Consider the following 20,535-nt stretch of genomic DNA (forward strand, 5'->3'; position numbering starts at 1 on the left):
AGCAAGCCCGTCACCAGTGTCCTGTACCATTGGACATGGTTGACGGTGGTGCAGCGGTTTATTAGCGCTGTGGCCTTTCAGCAGGGCCGTTCTGACAGTGAGGGAGGCTGATCTTTTGAGGTCCCCTCTCCTCCCTGCTTGCCTGATTCTCCATGCCACTGGCATCAGCTCCATAGATCACGGCTGTCGCAGCGTGTGTAGGTGCTTGCACCGCTCTGTTAGTCTCATCACTCATTCTCACTCGTCAGCCAGGCTGCTGATCTCGCCCAGACCCCTCTCACTCTGCCTTCCCTCTTGTTCCTCCCTCTCTCTCGCTCGCTCCTCGTCCCCTTGCTTTCTCCTTCCACCCGCTCACTCTCTCTTTTGCTTTCTCACACACATTTTTTTAATTAGGCAAAAATCAAAGACGAAATATGAATATTCATAAGGAAACCGCATTAATATGCACAATTATGCAAATCAGCATGCAATTAAGGCTTGTGTCTCCAGAGAGCCTGGATAGCATTAGTGCATAAGACAGGGAGAAGGGGATGATGGGGGTATTTTGGAGTTTTCTGCTCCACCAGTCTTTTGGCTGTGTTTTTCCTTTGTGCCACACATCGGTTCTTTCTTTACCTAAAACACTGGTTCATGGTTTGGCTTTATGTATTTTGTTTTGCGTTATTTTATGTGTTTGTATGTGTCACATTGATTGAGTGGAATTTAAATATGGTTTAGATGACATTTCATCTTCTTGGATTACATTAGGGATGTGAATGGTTAATTTTCTGCTATTCAGTGACCGTAATAAACACTAATGGGTACACTGAACAGCATTTCCTATGGTTTTGCCAGATACGTTCTAACATTGCATTGCATCTTGAATGCGACAGCGCTGTCTTTGATCAATAATGATGCTCTCTCCTGGCTTGTGCAAGCCCATTGTGGCCACTTAAGGACATCGTATGTTTAGAGTAGGACATGGTGACAGGTTCTGTTGATAAGACTGCCAACATCAGGGCATTTCTACATATCTGCAGTGACACATACGATGATAATTATATACTATCATATGGGAATTGCTAATATTCTTCACAGCATTAGACCAGCCTGCTTTTTGCTTCTTTCATCTCTACTTCAGATTAACGTGCTGGTTTCCCTACCTGTAAATAATAAACAATGTGGTGTTTTTTTTTTGTTTTTTTTTTTTTACACAGCAATAGACGAGCGCAGTGGCTCTGGGTCTTGGGCCCCAGCTGAACAGAACAGTCCCTCTTTCAGCCAAGGACGGGTAAGATCTAAATACACGCACACTCACACTCTTAAGTCGCACACGATTTTATGGTTTGGAGATCTAAGCATTAACACCAGATGCCATTATATTGTCACACACTCACACATGTTCAGTTAATCACTCTGCCATAGACGAACACCCACAACCCTTCTCCCCCTACCACCACAACAGCTTAGTGCTTTTTCATGCCGTGTGCCATGTTTGATTTGAAGTGGTAGTTTTACTTTCTACCTAATAACCTTGGCTCAGAATCCTGCATTGGCAAGCTCTCTGGTAGCCCAGAACCTCTGTGGAAGCCCACCGGTAATTGCAGCTTCACATCCGCTGTAACTGTCTTGGCACAACTCTGTGTAAATACAAGGAACAGGGGGTGAAATAGATGCAGCAGGCTTTGATTACCACAAGTTGATAATTAAGAAAGTCGGTTTGAATCCCCCGAGCTGATGCAGATTTGTTTGGCATGGATCCTGTTAGTTAGACAGAAAAGTAGAGGGAGGGTAACCACTAAGCCATATAGGTGTGCTAACAAGATGGGGAAGGCCTTAAAGAGTGGTTATCATTTAGGTCTGTGGGTGTGTTCCATTTGTGCAATGTGAGAGCCTGCATGTTCTAATTTAAATTTTTTTTTTTTTAAAGTTACTCATGTTGTTTTGGGTGTACCATTGTTCCTACAGGGCTATGCCGAAGGCTCACACTACAGTGAGCACGAAGGGTTGTCCTCTCCTTTCATCAGTTCAGGAGTCGCAGGTATGTTCTCTTTTCTTTAAAAATTTTTTAATAATTGATAGCTATATGGTAAAACTATGGCTCTTTTCACTTTGATGGACTGAGTGTATAAATTTACCTCTCAGTGCCAGAGGAAATGTTGCCATGTTGCAATTTAAAATTATCATGTTGATAATGGCCGATTGGACTGTTGTGCATACTTTATGACCAATTGTTTTCTGGGTGGCAAAATGTGTATGTGTCTACATGCATGTATGTGCATGCGTGTGTGCCTGTGTTCATTCGTTGAGTGTTGGGGATGTTAGAGCACTGAAGCAGAAACCTTCCCTAGGGTTTTGTCTGGCAGGCGGCTTTATGCAGCTGAGCGTACTGAAAAAGGGGAGGGCATCTCTGGACTTTTTGTACTTTAGAAAACCTACTTTTCATTTGTTTTGGCACACACCATTGCCTCTTAATGTGTTTATACATCTCATGGTTTTGCTCACATTAATATAAATCTTCACTTTTATCTTGCAGGTAAAAATGAGAGGCCACCGTACCCTCCATTTGGAAGCCAGGTATGTTGCCATTTAGCTCATTCCTTGCATCTTCCTGCAAGGTTATGTGTATGTGTTTGTGAGAACGAGTGCGGTTTCTCACTTCTCTTTTCATATTAAATACTTTGACTGAACTGTCTTCATTTCCTAGAAGAGAATCTGTACTCTCCCACACCCCTGAAAGTATTATTACTAAAACCTTGTTTCTCTATCTTCTGTTCTCTAGCCTGGTTTTCTTCCTAGCGACATAGCGATGCCCAGCCCAGATGCCATGTCCCCCTCCGGCCTGAAATCCGGCTCCCAGTTTTACCCGTCATACCCCAACAACCCCAGGAGAAGGCCGCCTGATGGAGGCATAGGTTAGATAACTGGTCATTTCTTTCTGTTTTTCTTTCTTCATTTTCCACCATTTACCCTCCTGTCTTTGTGTATTTTTTGTCTTTTTTTCATTTTGATTTGACTAGGGTTGCAACTAATGATTTTTTTGGATTTTCAATTCACCAGCAGATTATTTTTCTTGATTTAATTATTGGTCTATAATATGCCAGAAAATAGTGACCATTTCCCAGAGCTCAAAGTGGAATTGTTTATATTACTTCTTTAGTTTGTTCAGTCGTCCAAAATACAGAGATATTCATTTTGATGGCTAAGTTAACCAGAAAATATAGACATTTGACAGGCTGGGATATTTTGCTCTAGAATTGTCTTAAATGATTATTTCATGATTAAAATAGTTGGCGATCAATAGACTAATTGTTACAGTTCAACTGTACTTTAAATGGAGCTAACTAGACCTTGTCTAGTTGCTTGTCTTTGTTTTTTTTTGTTTGTTTTGTTTTTTGTCTGCATTCAACAAATCACACTAGCACACACATGCTGCAGCGTGTTCAGTGTTTTCTGTTATACAGTTGGAATTAGAGCACATGAAGGAACTGCACCTGAACTGACATAACATTGGCAAATGTGTCTTTGCTAAGTCCTTATTTGTGTTTTTGTCTCTCACCTTTTCTCGGTGTCTCCGCCTGCCTGTATGTAGACACCCAGCCAAAGAAGATTCGGAAACCCCCTGGCCTGCCGTCCTCGGTGAGAGCTTATTTCTGCCTGCCTTCACAGCTCACAGCCAGTCCTTTCTCTCTCTCTCTCCCTCAATACACACACTTGCTACACATAGACACACACACACAGATACACTTACACGTTGCTTTTCCCCACTCTGCTTGAGCAATTCTGTGACAGACAGGGGTAAAGACCCTCTGCTCAGTTAGACTCTCAGTGAGCTGACAGTCAGGCAACTCAGGCCCCAATAAACATCATCACTGTGGTTGTCTCTACACTACACTCAAGTGGTTTCAAGTGGTGTTCAGGGTCTGGTTGTCATGTAGACGAGCAATTTTATAGGATTTTGAGGTACTTTGTCAAGTCTAGTAACTTACCTTCTTCAGTGGCTCGATGTGAATTATGCGTTTTGTAAGAACTTAGAGATCCTGGATTTGGGTAATGAAGGTACATGTCAGGCATCCAGTTCATGAGGGGTCCAAATAAGTTGGGTTCAGTTTTGGATCCAGTTCAAAGTTGGTAATAAGATACCTGGATTTGTCAAGCCCAGAGTTTTACCGATCTCTTATTGAATCCGTTATCTCTTCTGCCTTTCTTCATGAGCAAAGGACAGTGTAGAACCCATATAGGAAATTGTTTGGCCAGACAGATTAGATATTTGCTATTTAGCCAAAGTTTCACTTCTTAGAATATCAGTCTTGGAGTTTTAGTTCCTGAATATTAAGTTATTTGTAAGTTGTGTTCCTTAAAATTGTTAAAAGGTTAGTTGGATTTCAATGTGTCAAGCAGATTTGATACTGGATTCAACAGAGTCCAAGCAGTATGAAGGCTCATATAGTGCTTTGATTTACTGTACCAAGTGTCACATTTTGTCAGTGGGCCCAGAATTCCCAGCAGCTGATGCAGCTGATGTGTGTGGATGATGGCAACCACACATAGCTGGAAACACATGTCACTGTTACATGTGTGAATATATACTGAATGAATCTCACTGTTAGTTTAAAGTGACTTGACAAGGAATTGAATCAGGCTGCATTTGCCCACATCATTCCCATTTATAGATTATTTCCATTGGCTAATTTTGAGTCCTGTGTGTTGATTACCAGCCAGTCCTTCCTTACAGTGACGGCTACTGTAGATCATAGATGATTCAGAGGCCATTTGCTCAATTTGAATACCACATAGCATTTTTAATACAACACTAACTCTCTCTGCTCCATTAGTATTTTCCTCTGCAGATATGTGAAAGGTCTTCATGGTTCTGAACCAACAGACTTTGTAGGATAGCAAACATGATATTTCAGTCAGAAGGATCCCACTGGGTAGTTGACTGTGTGTCGCTGTTGCTATTAGAGCCCAGTCTTGCTGTTTGAGCTGCCACTGGATCATCAATATGAAATACTGCCGTTACACAAATATTTTCTGTAACCCAGTCGTCACGCTACTGTAGTTCTCAGATGACAAGAGTGACCTAAAAGAACTGGGTATGGAACCTTTGCATCTCTTCACTTGTGGCATCTGTGTTTCAGCACAGTACACCAGCAACACAGGCAGAGGATAGAAAGATTAAAATATCGGGTGGCCTTGTGGGTTTTATGTTATATTATGTTATTATGTTATTTTATGTGAAGTTAGAGAAAATATAAGGTTTCATGGTCTTCATGGATCAAATACCTGCACATTAGCCCAGTCTTTGCCTCATCATTTCATAATCTTAGTAAATTTTGATAATAAAAGTTAAATGTAGATTGAGTTAAAACTGTGCTGATAACACATGGATTAAGTAAATTCAAAGGATTTATATGGCTCACTTGGTCCAAATCACAAAGCCATGGATAATCTGGCAGGATATTGAGTCAAGCGTTAGTAGTGTAGAGTTCTGTCTGTATCTTATTTTGACATAAAGTTGCAACAGATACAACTACTGTAGCCAGATGCTTTGATTAGGTGGGTTCATATCAGATCAACTAATAGTCAGTATGGAATCGGACCTTGGAAACTTGCTGCTTAGCTCTTTTCCTGATCCCTTGTTGTTTAAAGAAATCGTCTTGTTTTTTAAGATGGCATAGGTGCTGTCCCCCACCTGTGGGTATTGACGTGTGGTTAATGAAACCTCTGCGTGTAGACATGGTGACTACATCAGAGATTGAGTGTGAACGCTCTGTCTGGCCGAGGCCCCTTCTTCTTCACTGTCTGAACCTCAGTCATTCCCCGCAGTGTGAACGATGGCTGCATGGTTTTAATGCGAATGATGGGATGTCTGTGTGTGTGTGTGTGAACCCCCCTCCCCCACCTCACCCAGCCCTCCGCCTACGCTTCACCACATGATGGCCTGGGTGGGCCTCCCCCTGTGAGTGACCCAGTTGTGAGGCGCGGTGCTTGCGAGGCCTCTTAGCCCCGTGTCTGAGCCCAGATTAATGACTGCCGATGATGATCCTGTGGTCTTTCCTCCATCCCAAACACCCTCCCTTCCTGCTTCTCTTCACCACCCCTTCAATGTACACCTTTATCACCCCCTTTATCTACTTTTGTTACTTAAATCATTTTGCTGTAAATGGACAAATAATAGCTGCAGTGTAAAGGCCATTTCTCATTACCCCTCAGGCTCCCTGACTTCTGTAACCCACCAATACCTGTACACAAGATCCTTGCCCTAACCCCTTGAACCCTCACCTGCAACAATCAAACAACACGGAGGAACTTCTCTTCTGCCCCCTAGTTGTCCAGTAGACTAATCACAAAGCCCTCATGGTTGAATAAAGTGGTTTGAGGTTAGTTTGATGTTAATCTTCATCTACTCCCCACCCCTTGCTACAACCCATGTTTTTTCTAGTAAAGAGACCTTTACACGGTCATAACCTGAATTACATTAAACCCCTATTAGTTGAGGATTTTACCCTAGAAATCCCCTTTCTTCCTGAGAATACAATTATCCAGCAGCACCAGTCATTGTGTAGTTCTCTGTTCCCATCTAGAGCAGCAGGATTCACTCGACATTGTTCCCCGTGAAAGAACAACTCAAAGCCTATTGTTAAATGAAGCCATCTCCGTCATGTTTTCCCCTGAATTAACCGTGATCATTTTAAATCCCCTGTTTCCTTCACACTCCCCTGGCCATATCAAGCTTTGTTTAAGTCATTTAGATTACCTTCTCCTGTCCCCCCTCCACACCCCTTATCTCTCTACCCATTTCATAAATCATCAGGGCCTTCATTTTTTCCCCTCAATCCTCCCCCTTGCCCCTTTACCACCCCCTACCCACTGCAATCTCTCTCCTTCTCTTTCTCTCTCTCTCTCTCTCTCTCTCTCTCTCTCTCTCTCTCTCCTCTCTCTCTCTCTCGCTCTCCCGCTGACCTGGACCCAGCCATTCTCCTCTCCTCTCCTTCACCTCCCTCCCCAGGCCCAGCTGCCCTGTGGAGTAGGATGTGGTCGCAGGAACAGGCAGCATGGCTCTGTATAAAGAAGGCATCTCCATTCCCTTTCCAACTTCTCCCTGTTAATCAAATTACAAAAAAAATTCCCTTCTCTGGATTAGCATTCTTTGCAGCATAGCCCTCCATTCTCTTTCTCTCTTCCTGCTATCTTGCCATGTACTACAGAAGGAGAGGAAAGACGGACCTGAGTGGTGGCTGATGGTGTCGGGGAAACTGAGGGCTTCTCATGTCCGTTTCAGTCTCTGGCTTTGGAAGCAGAGATGTGTGTCACTGAAAGGCCCGGCCATCCATTTTTGTTAGCAATATGTTTGAGGGATCTGTGATTGGAATCTTTATGGTGCTAATATAAAACGTTGAATTTCACCAAAGAGCTGTCCATATTCATGTTTTCTTGAATTCAATCCCTCTGTTTGATGCCCAAACAAAATGTGATAGGTTGAGGGTAATGCTAGTGGAGTGTTAATGGTGGTTGTGTTGGTGTGTGTCACATACATTTTGTGTGTGTGTGTGTGTGTGTGTGTGTGTGTGTGTGTGTGTTGGCTCACTGAATGCATGGTATGTGTGCGAGTGGATACTGAGTGTGTTATAGGGAGGGGCTGCAGGCCAGGCAGTGCGATGTCACTGGGGTCCTGGGAGCTAGAGGAAGTGCTCACTGTGCACTGGGATTCAAGCCGTCGCTGTGCCCAGCATGGCATGGCCGCTGTGTTCTCCTCCACAGGCGAGGAGCCGGCCTGCCTGCCTCCACAGCCGGCAGACTCCCTCTTGCCATCTTGTGGCCACTTGAAGCTAGTGTAATTAAATGGTTTTCAAAAGCAAGGATCGGGTGGATATTTACCATACTACTTTCTGTTATGATGCTCAGGGCTACATAACACTTTTTATTTTTTTTTAAATACAGAATCCTGATGTGCATGTTTTAAGTTCACAGTTAAGAAATCACAAACCAACTACTAATTGTCTGCATGTTTGTTTAGGTGTATCCTTCCACATCTGGTGATGAGTATTCCAGAGACAATGGAGGATATCCCGGTGCTAAGCCTGGAGCTGTCTACCCTGGCTCTTTCTATATGCAAGGTAGGATACCATTTCACAGGGTTCCTACAAAGTCGTGAAAGTTTGGAATATGGTTAATTTTAACCGCTGTTAGGTCACCCAGGCTAGGAATATTATTGGATTTGAAGGTATTGTCATTTTCACCATAATCAGTTTTTTCATCTGTACGATCACTCATGTAAACCAAAAACCTTTTCATGTTTGAAATGAAACAATCATGTTGTCATATTTCGTTATTCATAGCTAGATAAGTCCTCTGTTAAACCCTTAGTGTTTAGCAAGCATTAAATAATCACGATCAAAACATGGCTGGAAAAATAAACAAAGTGACAATATAAATTGATTGCTGTTGGTATAAAGGAATTCTGTAAACTTATTTTTTCATAGTTGCTTTTATAGTAACAATTAAGCTGTGATGATAAAGGCTTTGAGAAATCTGGACATTTGTAGTTTAGGTTCCTTGAAACGTGTTTGAATTTTAGTCTTAAAAAGCTCTACAAACCCTGTTATAATATCACTGAAATGAATTTGCTCTGCAATCCTATTTGTGAAGGTATTTTCATATTTGCAAATGTTTCTCTGCTTTTCTCAGAAGACCCCTGGTCGTCTTCTGGCTACTCTGCCATGCTGGGTAACTCTCCTCACATTGGACAGCCAGGCTCCTTCTCTGCAATCAACCCACAGGACAGGATGGTGGGTAGAAACGGCCTCAATCCCATTCTAGTCATCTCTATTCCATGTTTTTTCTTTTTTTCTTTTTTTCTTTTATGGTTAATATTTTCTAATGTTGCTTGTAAGGAAATTTACATAGCCAACTTACAACCACATCATCATCAGTTTAACATTTCATAAGGTTGAAAAGCTAAATGCATTTGTCACATTGGTTTATTTTTCTGTGAGGGGTGTTTGTGCCTTACGGAGCTACTTGTGCCTCCCTTCTCCAGAAGCGTCAACCCCTGCCTCTGTCCCCACAGAACTATCCTCTGCACGGCAGCGAAGTCAACGGCTTCCACTCAGCCCCTACCACCTACAACCACACACCCACCATCAACGGAGAAGGCATCATGGGTAATAAACTTTTTTTTAAATGAACTTATCATACAAGAATCCTGGTAGCGCCTGTCAGATTCAACTCCCATGGTCATTTGATTTTTTTTTCTCTCTCCCAAAAGCAAATTAACAGGTCATCTGACTCACATTATTTATTTTGTCTCTGCAGCCAACCGAGGCACCACAGCTGGCAGTTCAGGGGATGAAATTGGGAAGGCTCTTGCCTCAGTGAGTTCTTTTTTGTTTCTTGTTGGTTTTTTAAATTAGAGCTGGGCAATAAAACAATTACGATAATTTTCCCGAGAGTTTTATTTCCTCTGACAAAATGAAAATCTTTTATGTTGGAGGATTCGTGTGAAGAAAGGACAAATAAATACAAACGCTGACAAAAATGTTCTGTCAGTGGTTTAGCATTATGTTGTTTGTCCGTGGCATGATCCAAAACAGATGAATGTCTATTGTAAAAAATGCTGAAGAAATTTGAGGACCTGATCATTGTTACTGAGAAAATGTGTGTGCAGTTTGAAACAAACAATTCAGTCAATTTTTTATTGTGGTGACTTTGTCTTCCGTATTGCCCAGCACTACTTTGAACTATACTGTTTAACTAGATTACAATCTATGTTGTGTATTCTTAACGTGTGCCATGACGTTGGGATGTTTTGATCAATTCTTTCAGATTTACCCGTCGGACCACAACAGTAATAACTTCCCCTCAGCTCCATCTACTCCTGGATCTCCTCAGGCTATTGCAGGTACAGTTTAATTCTTACATACAGATAATATGAGCATCAAATTTTCACTACTTGCATATGAGAAATCAGAATGCTATGTAGAGGCAGTTAAAGGCAGTAAAGGGCATTAAAGTCATCTTAAACACCAATATGAAGCTATCTGCATTTCCATAAACACATTATTTATTCTTTAAAAGACTTGTCTCTATTTTCTTCTGATCAATTAAGTTCTACCTTGCTTTGATGTAAGATTCATTTCAACCGAACAGCCAGAGTAAAATTTGCCAATCAGAAGGTTGGTAAACTGAGTTCAGGTGGTTTTATCCTTTTCTTTATTCTCACTCATGCAACCACAAATTTGGATAATATTTCAATTTCAGCCACAGAATACCTACATCAGACCAATTTATTTAACTTGTTCAGTTTGATTGCAACCTTGTTTTTGGCACACAAAAATGAATCAGTTGAAATTGTTGGAGCAAAAATGATCCTCTGCATGTTTAATGTTCTTTAGCACAGAAATGTGTCTACAGCTCCATCTGCTGTAAAGTTATGAATTACCGCTATACACTGTCCCAATATTTCTCTCTGCAGGAGCTCAGTCTCAGTGGCAAAGACCAACCACACCCAACTATGAAGGGCAACCACACACACTGGTATGTTAAAACATTTCTGTGCTACATCAAAGCTAATTTGAAGCAGTTGACATATTATCTTCTTCATGCCTTTGTGTGCTTATTTTAATTAAGTGGACAGTTAGTAGACTTTTTTTTTTAAAACATTAAATTGTTTCTCAAAAACATGTATTTGTTTGTAATTATAAGCTGTTTCTTGGACTTGTATTTTGTTTGTCATATTGAGATATAAATACACACCTCTTGTATTCATGTAGCAGAGTAAAATGGAGGACCGTTTGGAGGAGGCCATCCATGTACTGCGTAGCCATGCTGTGGGCCAGGGTCCCGGCTTAGAGGGCGCCCATTCTGACATGCACAGCCTGCTGTCCTCAGTACACAATGGGGGCCTTGGGGGCCTCTCTCCAGCTTTCCCCAATGCTAGCCTTGCCCTCAGCAACAGACATCCTGCTATGGTGAGTCACATACTCTGCTCAAATTACGTTTCGTGTGTGTGTGTGTGTGTGTGTGTGTCAGTGACAGTGACAGTGACATGGACTTTTGATCATGTATGACAACAACATGAAGCCAAGTGTCCATCTGTGCTTTTTGGTTAATTTTATTACGTACATAATATCTGCCAACACTTCTAAAACCTCTCTGCGAGGGACTCTTCGCGTGCTCATAGTGGAGATTGAGTGTTGGGGGAAGTACATACTAATTTGATCAGCCATTGTTGAAGAAACTGTGTCAATATGGAGGTTAAAAGAAACAAACCATATGTTGTGTGTAACATGGCTTAAAATAACCGTGACATATATAATACACTTTTGTTCATGGAGACTGTATTTGATAACTTTACGCTGACTAACTTGATTTGATATTGTATTTATATGTTGCACAACAAATTGCCTTTTTGAGAAAGAAATTATTTGTGTGTCCCAGTTGGTAAGAAAATCTAAGGAAAAAACAATTAAAAATTGCATTACTTTTGTTTGTTTCCATGAGGAACAAAGCATGCCAGACATTTTTGCCATCTGCTGGCCAAAAGTAAAATGGCAAGCAATTAAACGTAAATACTATTTACTACTTGTTTACTACTATACAGCATCATTTTAATGAGTTAAATAATATAAGTTAGACAATAATATTAGCAAACAACATGTACAACATTTTAAATTAGCTACATCATTAAGTAAATACTTGCTCTCATACTGTTGTGGACATCAAGCTGTAGCCACTTTGTCTGCAAGTTGGACTGAGGCATTTTGTTTATGGAACCTTTTTACAGTCTGTTTTGTAGGGGTGTAGTTGTGATATGACTGCCCTTGTGAAATTCATATAATGTGTCTGCACCTTAATCAGCAGCAAGGGAAACATGAGGAGCCCACAGGCCTTCCTCCCAGCAGCACTCTTCTGCACGGTCATCACGCATCCGGACCCACACCATCAGCTGGCCAACCGGAGGGCTTTACCAGTAAGTCCAACTAAATATCGTGTTACTTACAGTCGAGCATGCCAATTGTTCAGTGAAACTGTAGTGTATGTTGTAGTATCTGGTTATTGAGCTCAAACATTTGGTTTACAGTGATATGTATTTGAACATTATTCAGTAATCTCTGCTTCACTTTATTAGCTGTCCACATTGAATTGTATTACATGCCCCCACCTTAGAGAGATTTCAGTGCTTTGGGAAAATAATCCTCACATTTATGCATTTGTCCCTAGGTCTCCCTGGTGGTATGGCCCGCTCCACACACTCCTCCAGCAGCTCAGACATCAAAAGAGAAGACAAAGAGGACGATGAAAACTCATCTGTTGCAGACAAGTCAGATGATGAAAAGAAGGACTCAAAGGCAGCACGCAGTCGAACAAGGTAAAGTGGTCCCTACTCTGTCTTCTTGCTTTTGCACTTGAATTTAACAGCACGAAAAAAGTTTTATAAAGTTTTGGTTAAAACACAAATCCAGAGTACAAACTATTTGACTGTACAAAGACGGAGATTTTCTTGAGACAATTGCCATGTATGAGAATATAACAGAACCTATTTAATATTGGAAATGTCTGCTGCAAGGATCCACTGATTGCCCAGACAATGTTAGATATTTAACAATGTTGAAATCCCCCCTTCCCTTCATGTCACGTTTTCAGAAAGGAGGCGTTGACCCTCCAGATGCTCTCTAGCCTTTCAGACCCGAAAGATGATGAGTAAGTTTCTCCAATAGAGTATCAATTTATTGTGCTTTGTAGGCTCTTGCCAGGTATCACTCAAAGCACATGTTAATGAAGCTGGTGTCCAAAATCTTGACTTTGGATTGGCAGAATCATTGTAATAAAATGTTATGACATCCTGAATTTAATGAACTATCACTCACTTTCAGTATTTTTGTACTAGGGCTGCCCCCGAAAACTCAGTGATTTAAATCATCAGTCAAGAAGACCCCGAGTAGACTTGTTTTTTTTAGCTACGTCATTGTACACAGAGCAACAGAATTGCAGGTTGTCAACCCTAAACCGAGTCTTAAAATGACCACAAACCACAAAAATAATTGATGGAAGCGGAGAAGAGTCAAAGTTAATGGAAGGCAGTGTGACGCCGGGCAGGGGCTGCTCCGACGCTCTCTGCTGCGGTGCTGACTGTCATTGAAGTTGGCTAAACCACCTTTAAACCAGACTGTGGCACAACCTCCTCTACTGCCATCCACTGTGATTGACTCTACAGCTGTCAGTGCTGTCAACAGCCCAGCAGGAGAGACTGTGTGGAGCACTGGGATTTTATAAGTGAACTATGAGCAGGAGGCACACTTTTACTTTTTCTAACTGTTTGGATATCTGATTTGTTTTCACATCACAGATGACAAAGAAAGGCTTTAAAATGTGAGGTAGGCTAAAACATCAGACTCATTTAGCCTTGTTTTCACCACAGGAACTACTGATTTTAAAGAGGTTTAGTGTGGCATTGAACTTAGAAAAAAAGGTACAAATAGGCGATCTTTTGTATTGAACAGCCAAATCAAATCGATGGACAAAATTCTGAGTCGGGAACAGCCCTAACTTGTTGTTCAAAGGAGTTTTGAGATTTTAATTTGAAATTAAAATATATTAGGCAAAACAATAGATTTGTTTTAACAAAACAGTGCAATGTGGGATAAACATTTTGATTGAATGATGATCTGAAGTGGGAAATGCTGCTTCTAGGATGTTTTAGTAGTATACACTGTTATATATTATGCATTTAACTTCTCGCACATCTTGTTTGAAATTAATAGATGCACTACAAAGCTCAACTGTGGGTGTACAGTGCCTGCTATCAAAGCTAAACTTAAGCTGCTAAATGCTAGTCAAAAGGTTGCATCAATAGTGCATAATGGGCTGTTTTGAAGTGTCTTGCTGCCTGTGGCTTTATCATTTCATTTCCATTTGTAACTAGTCCAGAGGAAGATGACGAGGACCTTCCCCCTGAGGTGAAGATGGAGCGCGAGAGGGAACGGCGAGTGGCTAACAATGCCCGCGAGCGTCTCAGAGTACGGGACATCAATGAGGCATTTAAGGAGCTTGGGAGGATGTGCCAGCTGCACCTCAGCCATGACAAACCTCAGACCAAACTTCTCATCCTGCACCAAGCCGTCAATGTCATCCTCAATTTAGAACAACAAGTCAGAGGTCAGTCTGCAAGCAGCTCATCATGGATGGGAAGCAAAGTTATGTTAACCCCTGTTAAATATACAGGTTGTTTTTCTTTTACACTGAGACGGCCTGTTTCTGTTTTCTCTTGTATCTGTCAGAGCGTAACCTTAACCCCAAGGCAGCATGTTTAAAACGCCGTGAGGAGGAGAAGGTGTCCGGGGTGGTGGGTGAGGCAGCCATGCAGCTCTCAGGAGGCCATCCTAGTATGGGAGGAGATGGCCACAACCCAGTTGGCCACATGTAACACCAGGTAGGCCTTGAATATTGGCTACTGCAGTAATTACTATGTATGGTACCCACTGCTCACAGCTCCCTGCGGCTGCTCTTTCTTATTCCATTACTTCCTGAATTGCTGTCAAAAAATGTCAAAATGTTGTCTTGTTTTGTGGATGTATTGTTTTATAGCTGTCGGCTCTAACTGCAGTGACTAATAAATGGAGTTTTCTGTCACTGTGTCACAATAAAAGCTACTCTGTTTCACCAATTGAATGCTTTTGTTAGTCAAGAGTAGAACATGTTTGGTTTGGCACCTTGAATCCAGCATGGGAATGGCGGTTTCCGCTACAAACATAAATTACAGAATATAAAACAAAATTGATTTGCAACTGCTGGAAAAATTTAATGAAAATCTTAAGGATTATAACTTAAAATAAGAAACGCGCTAGTTTGTAGGAGTTAGTGGAATCAGTATCAATATTTTGTTGATAACTTTGTTATATAGGAAAATTATAACATATTGTTTTTGGTCCTTCCTTTTTACAGATCTGGTGGTGTTTCCTTGGCTGTCAGAGGATGTGGCCTTAACAGATTTCTTCCACCCATTATTCTCAGTGTGTGTGTGTATATGTGGACATGTCTGTGTATTGTCCGTTCAAGTTTCAAGATGCACATTCACACACTCGTACACACATGCATACTGCCAAAACTGACACAGCCTGTTTGTCGCACTCCCAACCATGACTACAAGCTCAAATGTGAAGAACTTTTTTTAGTTTTGCTTTGTTTTATACATGTAAGATTTTTTTTTTCTTCTTGGTTTCCACAAGAATTATGGAACACCGGAGTACTTTTTGTCCTGCCACAAATTGGGACTTCACACACTGCCGAGAGGTGCTCTTGTGAAAGAAAGGAGACCTAAACAAACACAAATTGAATCAAGGATTTGTGCCTAATTGTTACATGTTTTCTATTTGACATTTAAGCAAATTGCTTTACATGTGAGGAACATTTATTGTGAGGGATTGCTTATGTGTATGAGCAATTATTTTTAATGTATGTCATTCCCAGCGTGATGGTACAGTCTTACATATGTTATGTAACCAAGCCCATAGTTGAAGTTGAATTGTCTAAATTCAGTGACCTTTCCTTGATCTTATCGGAAAATGTTTGTGGAAGGCAATGGAAAGGTCACTAGGGAAAGGTCAATGTTTTGACAGTCCAAAAGCAGCTTATAAAAGACGGGAACTCTGACCCAGAGGCAGTCTCTGACTGAAGCCCGTTCTCATCCCACAAGGCATCTGGAGACTTGGAATAGAAGACTCCTTCCTTGAAGGTCTATGAATTATCCAAATGGTAGAGTCTGTCGGCTACAAAACTGTTCTTCCTATTCGTTGACCACAAATTCTAGAGTTACTCCAGTAATCCCTTGTCATAGGTTCAGGTTTTTGTACTGCTTTATGTACTAAAGCATACATAGACCAGATAAAGCACAGTTGTATAGGTTTAGGCTGGAAGTCAATCGTCGAACCTGTTGTGCATTTCAGTCCCTGAAAATCTTGTACAAAAGCCATTTGAGACACTTGCTAAGTGATCAGCACCACTTAGTGCTCTTACTTACTTGAAATGGTTTACTGACAATGCCAGCAGACTTAACAGCTGAAATCTTTCCCCCTTAATTGATGTTCTGTAAAAGACAAAGAAATCTGGGTTCCTTTGACGGCGGGATCTCATCAGTCCGCAGTTGTTTGAAGCAGACAAGCCTTTGTATGACAGAGGCTTTCCTTTCCTAAATGAGCATTCCCACTGAATTACAGCCCCTCACCTTCCTCCTGAGTAAGTTTGTCACATTTCTTACCGAGAGAAGTGTGACGTGTAAATTCACTTCATACATTACTCTGATATGTTTCATTTTTCAAAATTAAATATATATAAAAATATATATTTTTTGTTAGTCTATACATTGTAGATTTTTTACATAAATGGCAATATTAGTTTGAAGTTTAGAGTGTATTGTAGATGAGCTGAATGGGAAGGGGATATTTGACATTTAAATGAAATTGTTCAAAAATTAATTCAAAATTGAACCGGGATGACAGAGGACATGGGGTCAGCAGATGAAAAATGTTGAAAGCGTTTGGTGTATCCTTTATTCCAGTTTTAGTTGTAAAGCTTATCATCAGCTACCCAGATGAATTTTTTCTTTCCATTTGGGGGTATGTGGACAGCGTTTGTGCCACAGTCCTGTTGAAGTGTTCTTACTTTAGCAGTGAGGCACTGAGGAAAAATGTGGGAAGGGATTTTTGTCTCTAACAGTAATTATGCAACTGGTTTTTGAATGTAGCTACCATACAAATGTGGATCACCTTCATTTTCAAAGTTGTGCTCCTGAGTTTTTTTTTTTTTTTTTTCTCAGTACAGTATAGTAGTTTTCATTTCACCTTTCTCTAATGTCTGCCCTCAACAAAGTGGCTCTCAGTGTGCGGCTCGCTTTTAAGTAGCCCGCACATTTATTTTGGAGGCAGACGTCGGTATTTGGGTGTAAGGTAATGGATAATACGGAGAACAAAACAGTGTTATTGTGATGTTATTCCCATGTCATGTCATGTTGTGAATGGTTTTTACCAACATGTAATCACATATGGGAGGTAGAGCATTTTGTGTGTTTAATTTCTACAAAAAGAGATGAAGAAAAAGACCTATACAAATCAATAGTGTGGCCTTTTCATTCTCAAGACTTAAGATGACATAATGGGAGAGTGATACCTTATCAGTGCCTGAACTTGTATTTTCATTTAAGACAGTTTTATTTTGTGAACCATATCATTTCATTTATCATGGAGATTAAAGAGGTACTTGTTCATTCCCCCACCCTCCCTTCTCCTAATGCTTTTTTCAATTTTCAGGAAGAAGTTTAAATGGTATAAAGAGATTTTCTTTCAGTGTATCTAGTTAAATAAATAAATGTTACGTAGATCTTGTTTAGTTTTATTCCTTTTTTTCTAATTATTCAACTGGATTATATTGTCCAAACTGCTGTTTTAGTTAAGGTCATGGGTCCAGGTCATGAGTTTTCTTTCTCTGCCCTATATTGCTAAATCAATTGACATTACGGGGTTCAAGAGACACTGCTTTTGGCTCGGATTGTCTGCTTTTGATGCACATTAACATGTTTCAGTGTATGTGTTGCTTCAACTTCAATGTAGGGAGTGAGTTTTATTTTTCGTAGTAGCTGGAGCCTCTAATGACTTGGAGCATTTTAAATTTCTGTATATCAGAGTGCAAGCCCTTTGCTGCAGTGACTTTTAGTATATTTAGTCTCCAGTGACAATTTTCACCTCTGACCTTTTACTCTTCCAGCTCTTTGATGGCGTTGACGGTGACTTTTTGTGAGAAGTTCTGATCACTTCTTTCAACAAGTTGTATTTGAAGTTTTGCTTTTTATTATTACAAGATCAATAAGTGTACTGAATATTGCTGATTTGTTCCAAGGGAAAATCTGACTTGATGTCATTTAGTATTCTGTGAACATCCCATTAGCCTACAAGATACATACTCAAATTTGTTTGGGGGATCCTTATTTGTTAACTCAAGTCCTGACATAGACACAGTCTGAAATCTGCAGAAAAGCAACCCGACCACTGCAGGAGCAAATAATGTCAACAGAAAATGACAAGATTATGATGGGAAATGTTCAGTTGACAGGCTTGAACTTGTTTTGGTATAAGAAAGCAGTAATAAAACACTTGCTTTCAACAATTTTGTCATATCTTTGTTGAACTAAAAAGGGGGGAGACTATTGAGTGTTAATACATTCACAGGTACAGAGCCTGACATCATGGAGTGAGGACACTGTTGACTCCTACAAGGTCCTTTTCTTAGTATATTATAGCGCATACTTATATTATACTATATCAAGATATTGTAGTTAAGAACTTGTCCTGTATATTAACAGTGAATGTAGCACCGATGAAATGTGCCATTTTTAATAACAGATTATTAACCTTGTTCCCAAAATGTACAGCTTGTGTGAAATATGATTTTAGTTTATTCTAAGCAAACTAAAAAAGGGTTTTTTATGAAATAAGAATTGTTGAAAAAAACAACAGCGATCCAGATAAATAGAAGAAAATGGTTGTTTTACTGGTAGTTGAACAATGAATTTGTCTCAACGTTTTCCCTATTGCTTCCATAGACGGTGATAGAGGGTGGAGACAAAACGCGTTGGAGACTTCTATTTATTTTTATGTCCCTCTCTTTCTTTCTGATTTCATGCAACACAAGGCCTCACATTCTGTTTATTAAGACATACCATTGAATCTCTATTAGTAATAGTATGCCTTAGTTGATCATTCTCAGTAGTCACACGCGAGGGGCTGGCCAGTATTAAGTATACAGCTGAATAGTTGCTAGAAAACAGATTTCTTAAATAAAAAAAAAACCACAGGCTGTCGTTGAAAAGGAGCCTTTTGAAGGTTGTTGCCCGAAACGACCCTGAGCTATAAGTTTACAGAAGCCCGTTCATTAGTTTTTTAACAGTCATTAGAGAAGGGGCCCAAGGTCCTTTTACGCCCATCACGGAGAACATTGCAGTGAGTGAGAACTACAAATAACTAACAAGGTCAGGAGATGGAGATCGGTCCCGAATCATGAGGACACTTTTCGATATGAAAATTCGTCATTCGGCGGCATCAAATATACATCGCTGATTTATTAAGGCGTCCGATGAAGTTAATCCAAAGATTACCAACCGAGCAACAAGTATAACGCGGGAACTTACAAGAGGTCAGTTAATACTGGACTTCCTTGTCTACTCGAAATTCCTTCTTCGAGACGCGCGGGCGATCCATGTTCTTGGTAACGTTTAGGCTTTAGGCAATCTGTCTTTGTTATTTCCCACTGGATCTTTTAAGCTCGCTCGGCCTTGTACTACGCCTCACCCTTTTTTCTCACTCTTGTACGCGTATTTTACTAATTCCAGTCTATTTAGATAGGTGAGAGCATGACTTAGATAGCAGTGTCGGCGTGTTGAACGAGCGACGCGCCTAGAGGTCAGAGACAATAAATAGCGTCTGTAGGACACTTCTATTGTTGTTTTGAGAATGTTGTCAAAAGCTTTAAGTGATTCATATTCTAGAAATCGTAACGGTGGGGATTATGAAATGATTTGAGTTAGTAGTCCTGTCGTATCTCAGCGTACAAGTGTTATACAGGTCTTACATTGTTTGCTAAGCAAACTAATTATCTTGAATTGGATTTGAATATTATTAAGCTTGGCAAGCCAAAATAATATATAGAATTTTCTGACAAGTGCTCACTTCAAATAATCTGATTGTAGTCATATGATTATATCTACTGATAATTTAATCACGTCTCATATACTACAGCTTGACAAGAATCCAATCTCATTGATGCTAGGCTCTCCTTACAATTTTACCATAGATGTCAATCTGACTAGATAGATGTTGCTATATGAGTTTGATTTGTATTTTTGTGCTTCACACTATGGATGATTGCATGTCTGATGACAACTGTAGAGTTTAGTCAATTATAACCCCGGTATGCGAAACTTTGTGTTATGAGGCAAGCGGCTATGGAGGGCATCGGGTTGAATGACAAGCACAGTAAGCTGCACACTTGAAGAAGTGCCCACGGCGAGTAGATTATATCCTCAGCTACGGTGTATACTTTGTAAAACACAGAATTACAGCCATGTTCATTATAGCTCTTATCTTTCATTAATCTCCAACACAGTGTGCGTGATATCAGCGCGCATATTCTAAATGGAGTCCTTTCTTCTCACAGCGAAGCATGCCTTATCCAGCTTTTTGCCTCAATTGCTAAGTAAGCCCAGATCGATGGTACACCATGTGCCCATTAATGTCACTAGACTGTCCTTGTCTGCCATTCGTACGGAGGACAGAGGCGAATTATAAGTCTACTTTTGAGGATGCCGCACGCTAGCTATTAGATAGACCTCTGAGCAGTGTTCCTTGTTTACTTTACAGCAACATCAACCTCACTCTGTGCTGAAGTAGATATATCGTTTATTTTAGGGGCAGAATGTATACAGGCGACCAATAAAAAAGACTTTCGAAACTGTATAATTTAGTCCATGATACGGATCTGAGCGTTTATATTTGGAGTACCTGGTAT

General features: G+C 40.4%; 1 protein-coding gene across 8 annotated transcripts in view; it reads left to right on the top strand.

The window, feature by feature from the left end:
- The window catches only part of tcf3b (transcription factor 3b), a 27,258-nt gene extending 9,898 nt beyond the window's left edge, over positions 1 to 17,360 (top strand). For 2 of the 8 annotated variants that reach the window (XM_035653005.1, XM_035653013.1), the window contains 18 exons: positions 1,197 to 1,270; positions 1,948 to 2,020; positions 2,516 to 2,556; positions 2,762 to 2,894; positions 3,572 to 3,618; positions 8,000 to 8,099; positions 8,671 to 8,771; positions 9,023 to 9,146; positions 9,298 to 9,356; positions 9,808 to 9,883; positions 10,457 to 10,518; positions 10,755 to 10,952; positions 11,842 to 11,953; positions 12,205 to 12,352; positions 12,628 to 12,684; positions 13,907 to 14,139; positions 14,262 to 14,413; positions 14,926 to 17,360. In XM_035653005.1, coding sequence (XP_035508898.1) covers positions 1,197 to 1,270; positions 1,948 to 2,020; positions 2,516 to 2,556; positions 2,762 to 2,894; positions 3,572 to 3,618; positions 8,000 to 8,099; positions 8,671 to 8,771; positions 9,023 to 9,146; positions 9,298 to 9,356; positions 9,808 to 9,883; positions 10,457 to 10,518; positions 10,755 to 10,952; positions 11,842 to 11,953; positions 12,205 to 12,352; positions 12,628 to 12,684; positions 13,907 to 14,139; positions 14,262 to 14,407 — 1,784 coding nt within the window. In that variant the 3' untranslated portion in view covers positions 14,408 to 14,413; positions 14,926 to 17,360. The remainder of the gene's footprint in view (positions 1 to 1,196; positions 1,271 to 1,947; positions 2,021 to 2,515; positions 2,557 to 2,761; positions 2,895 to 3,571; positions 3,619 to 7,999; positions 8,100 to 8,670; positions 8,772 to 9,022; positions 9,147 to 9,297; positions 9,357 to 9,807; positions 9,884 to 10,456; positions 10,519 to 10,754; positions 10,953 to 11,841; positions 11,954 to 12,204; positions 12,353 to 12,627; positions 12,685 to 13,906; positions 14,140 to 14,261; positions 14,414 to 14,925) is intronic. The other 6 variants (XM_035653009.1, XM_035653008.1, XM_035653011.1 and 3 more) reach the window with 6 other exon arrangements.
- The last annotated feature ends 3,175 nt before the right edge of the window (positions 17,361 to 20,535 follow it).

This window comes from Morone saxatilis, unplaced genomic scaffold (genome assembly GCF_004916995.1).
Source record: "Morone saxatilis isolate NCDOM2014 unplaced genomic scaffold, NCSU_SB_2.0 Contig12, whole genome shotgun sequence".
NCBI lineage: Eukaryota > Metazoa > Chordata > Actinopteri > Moronidae > Morone > Morone saxatilis.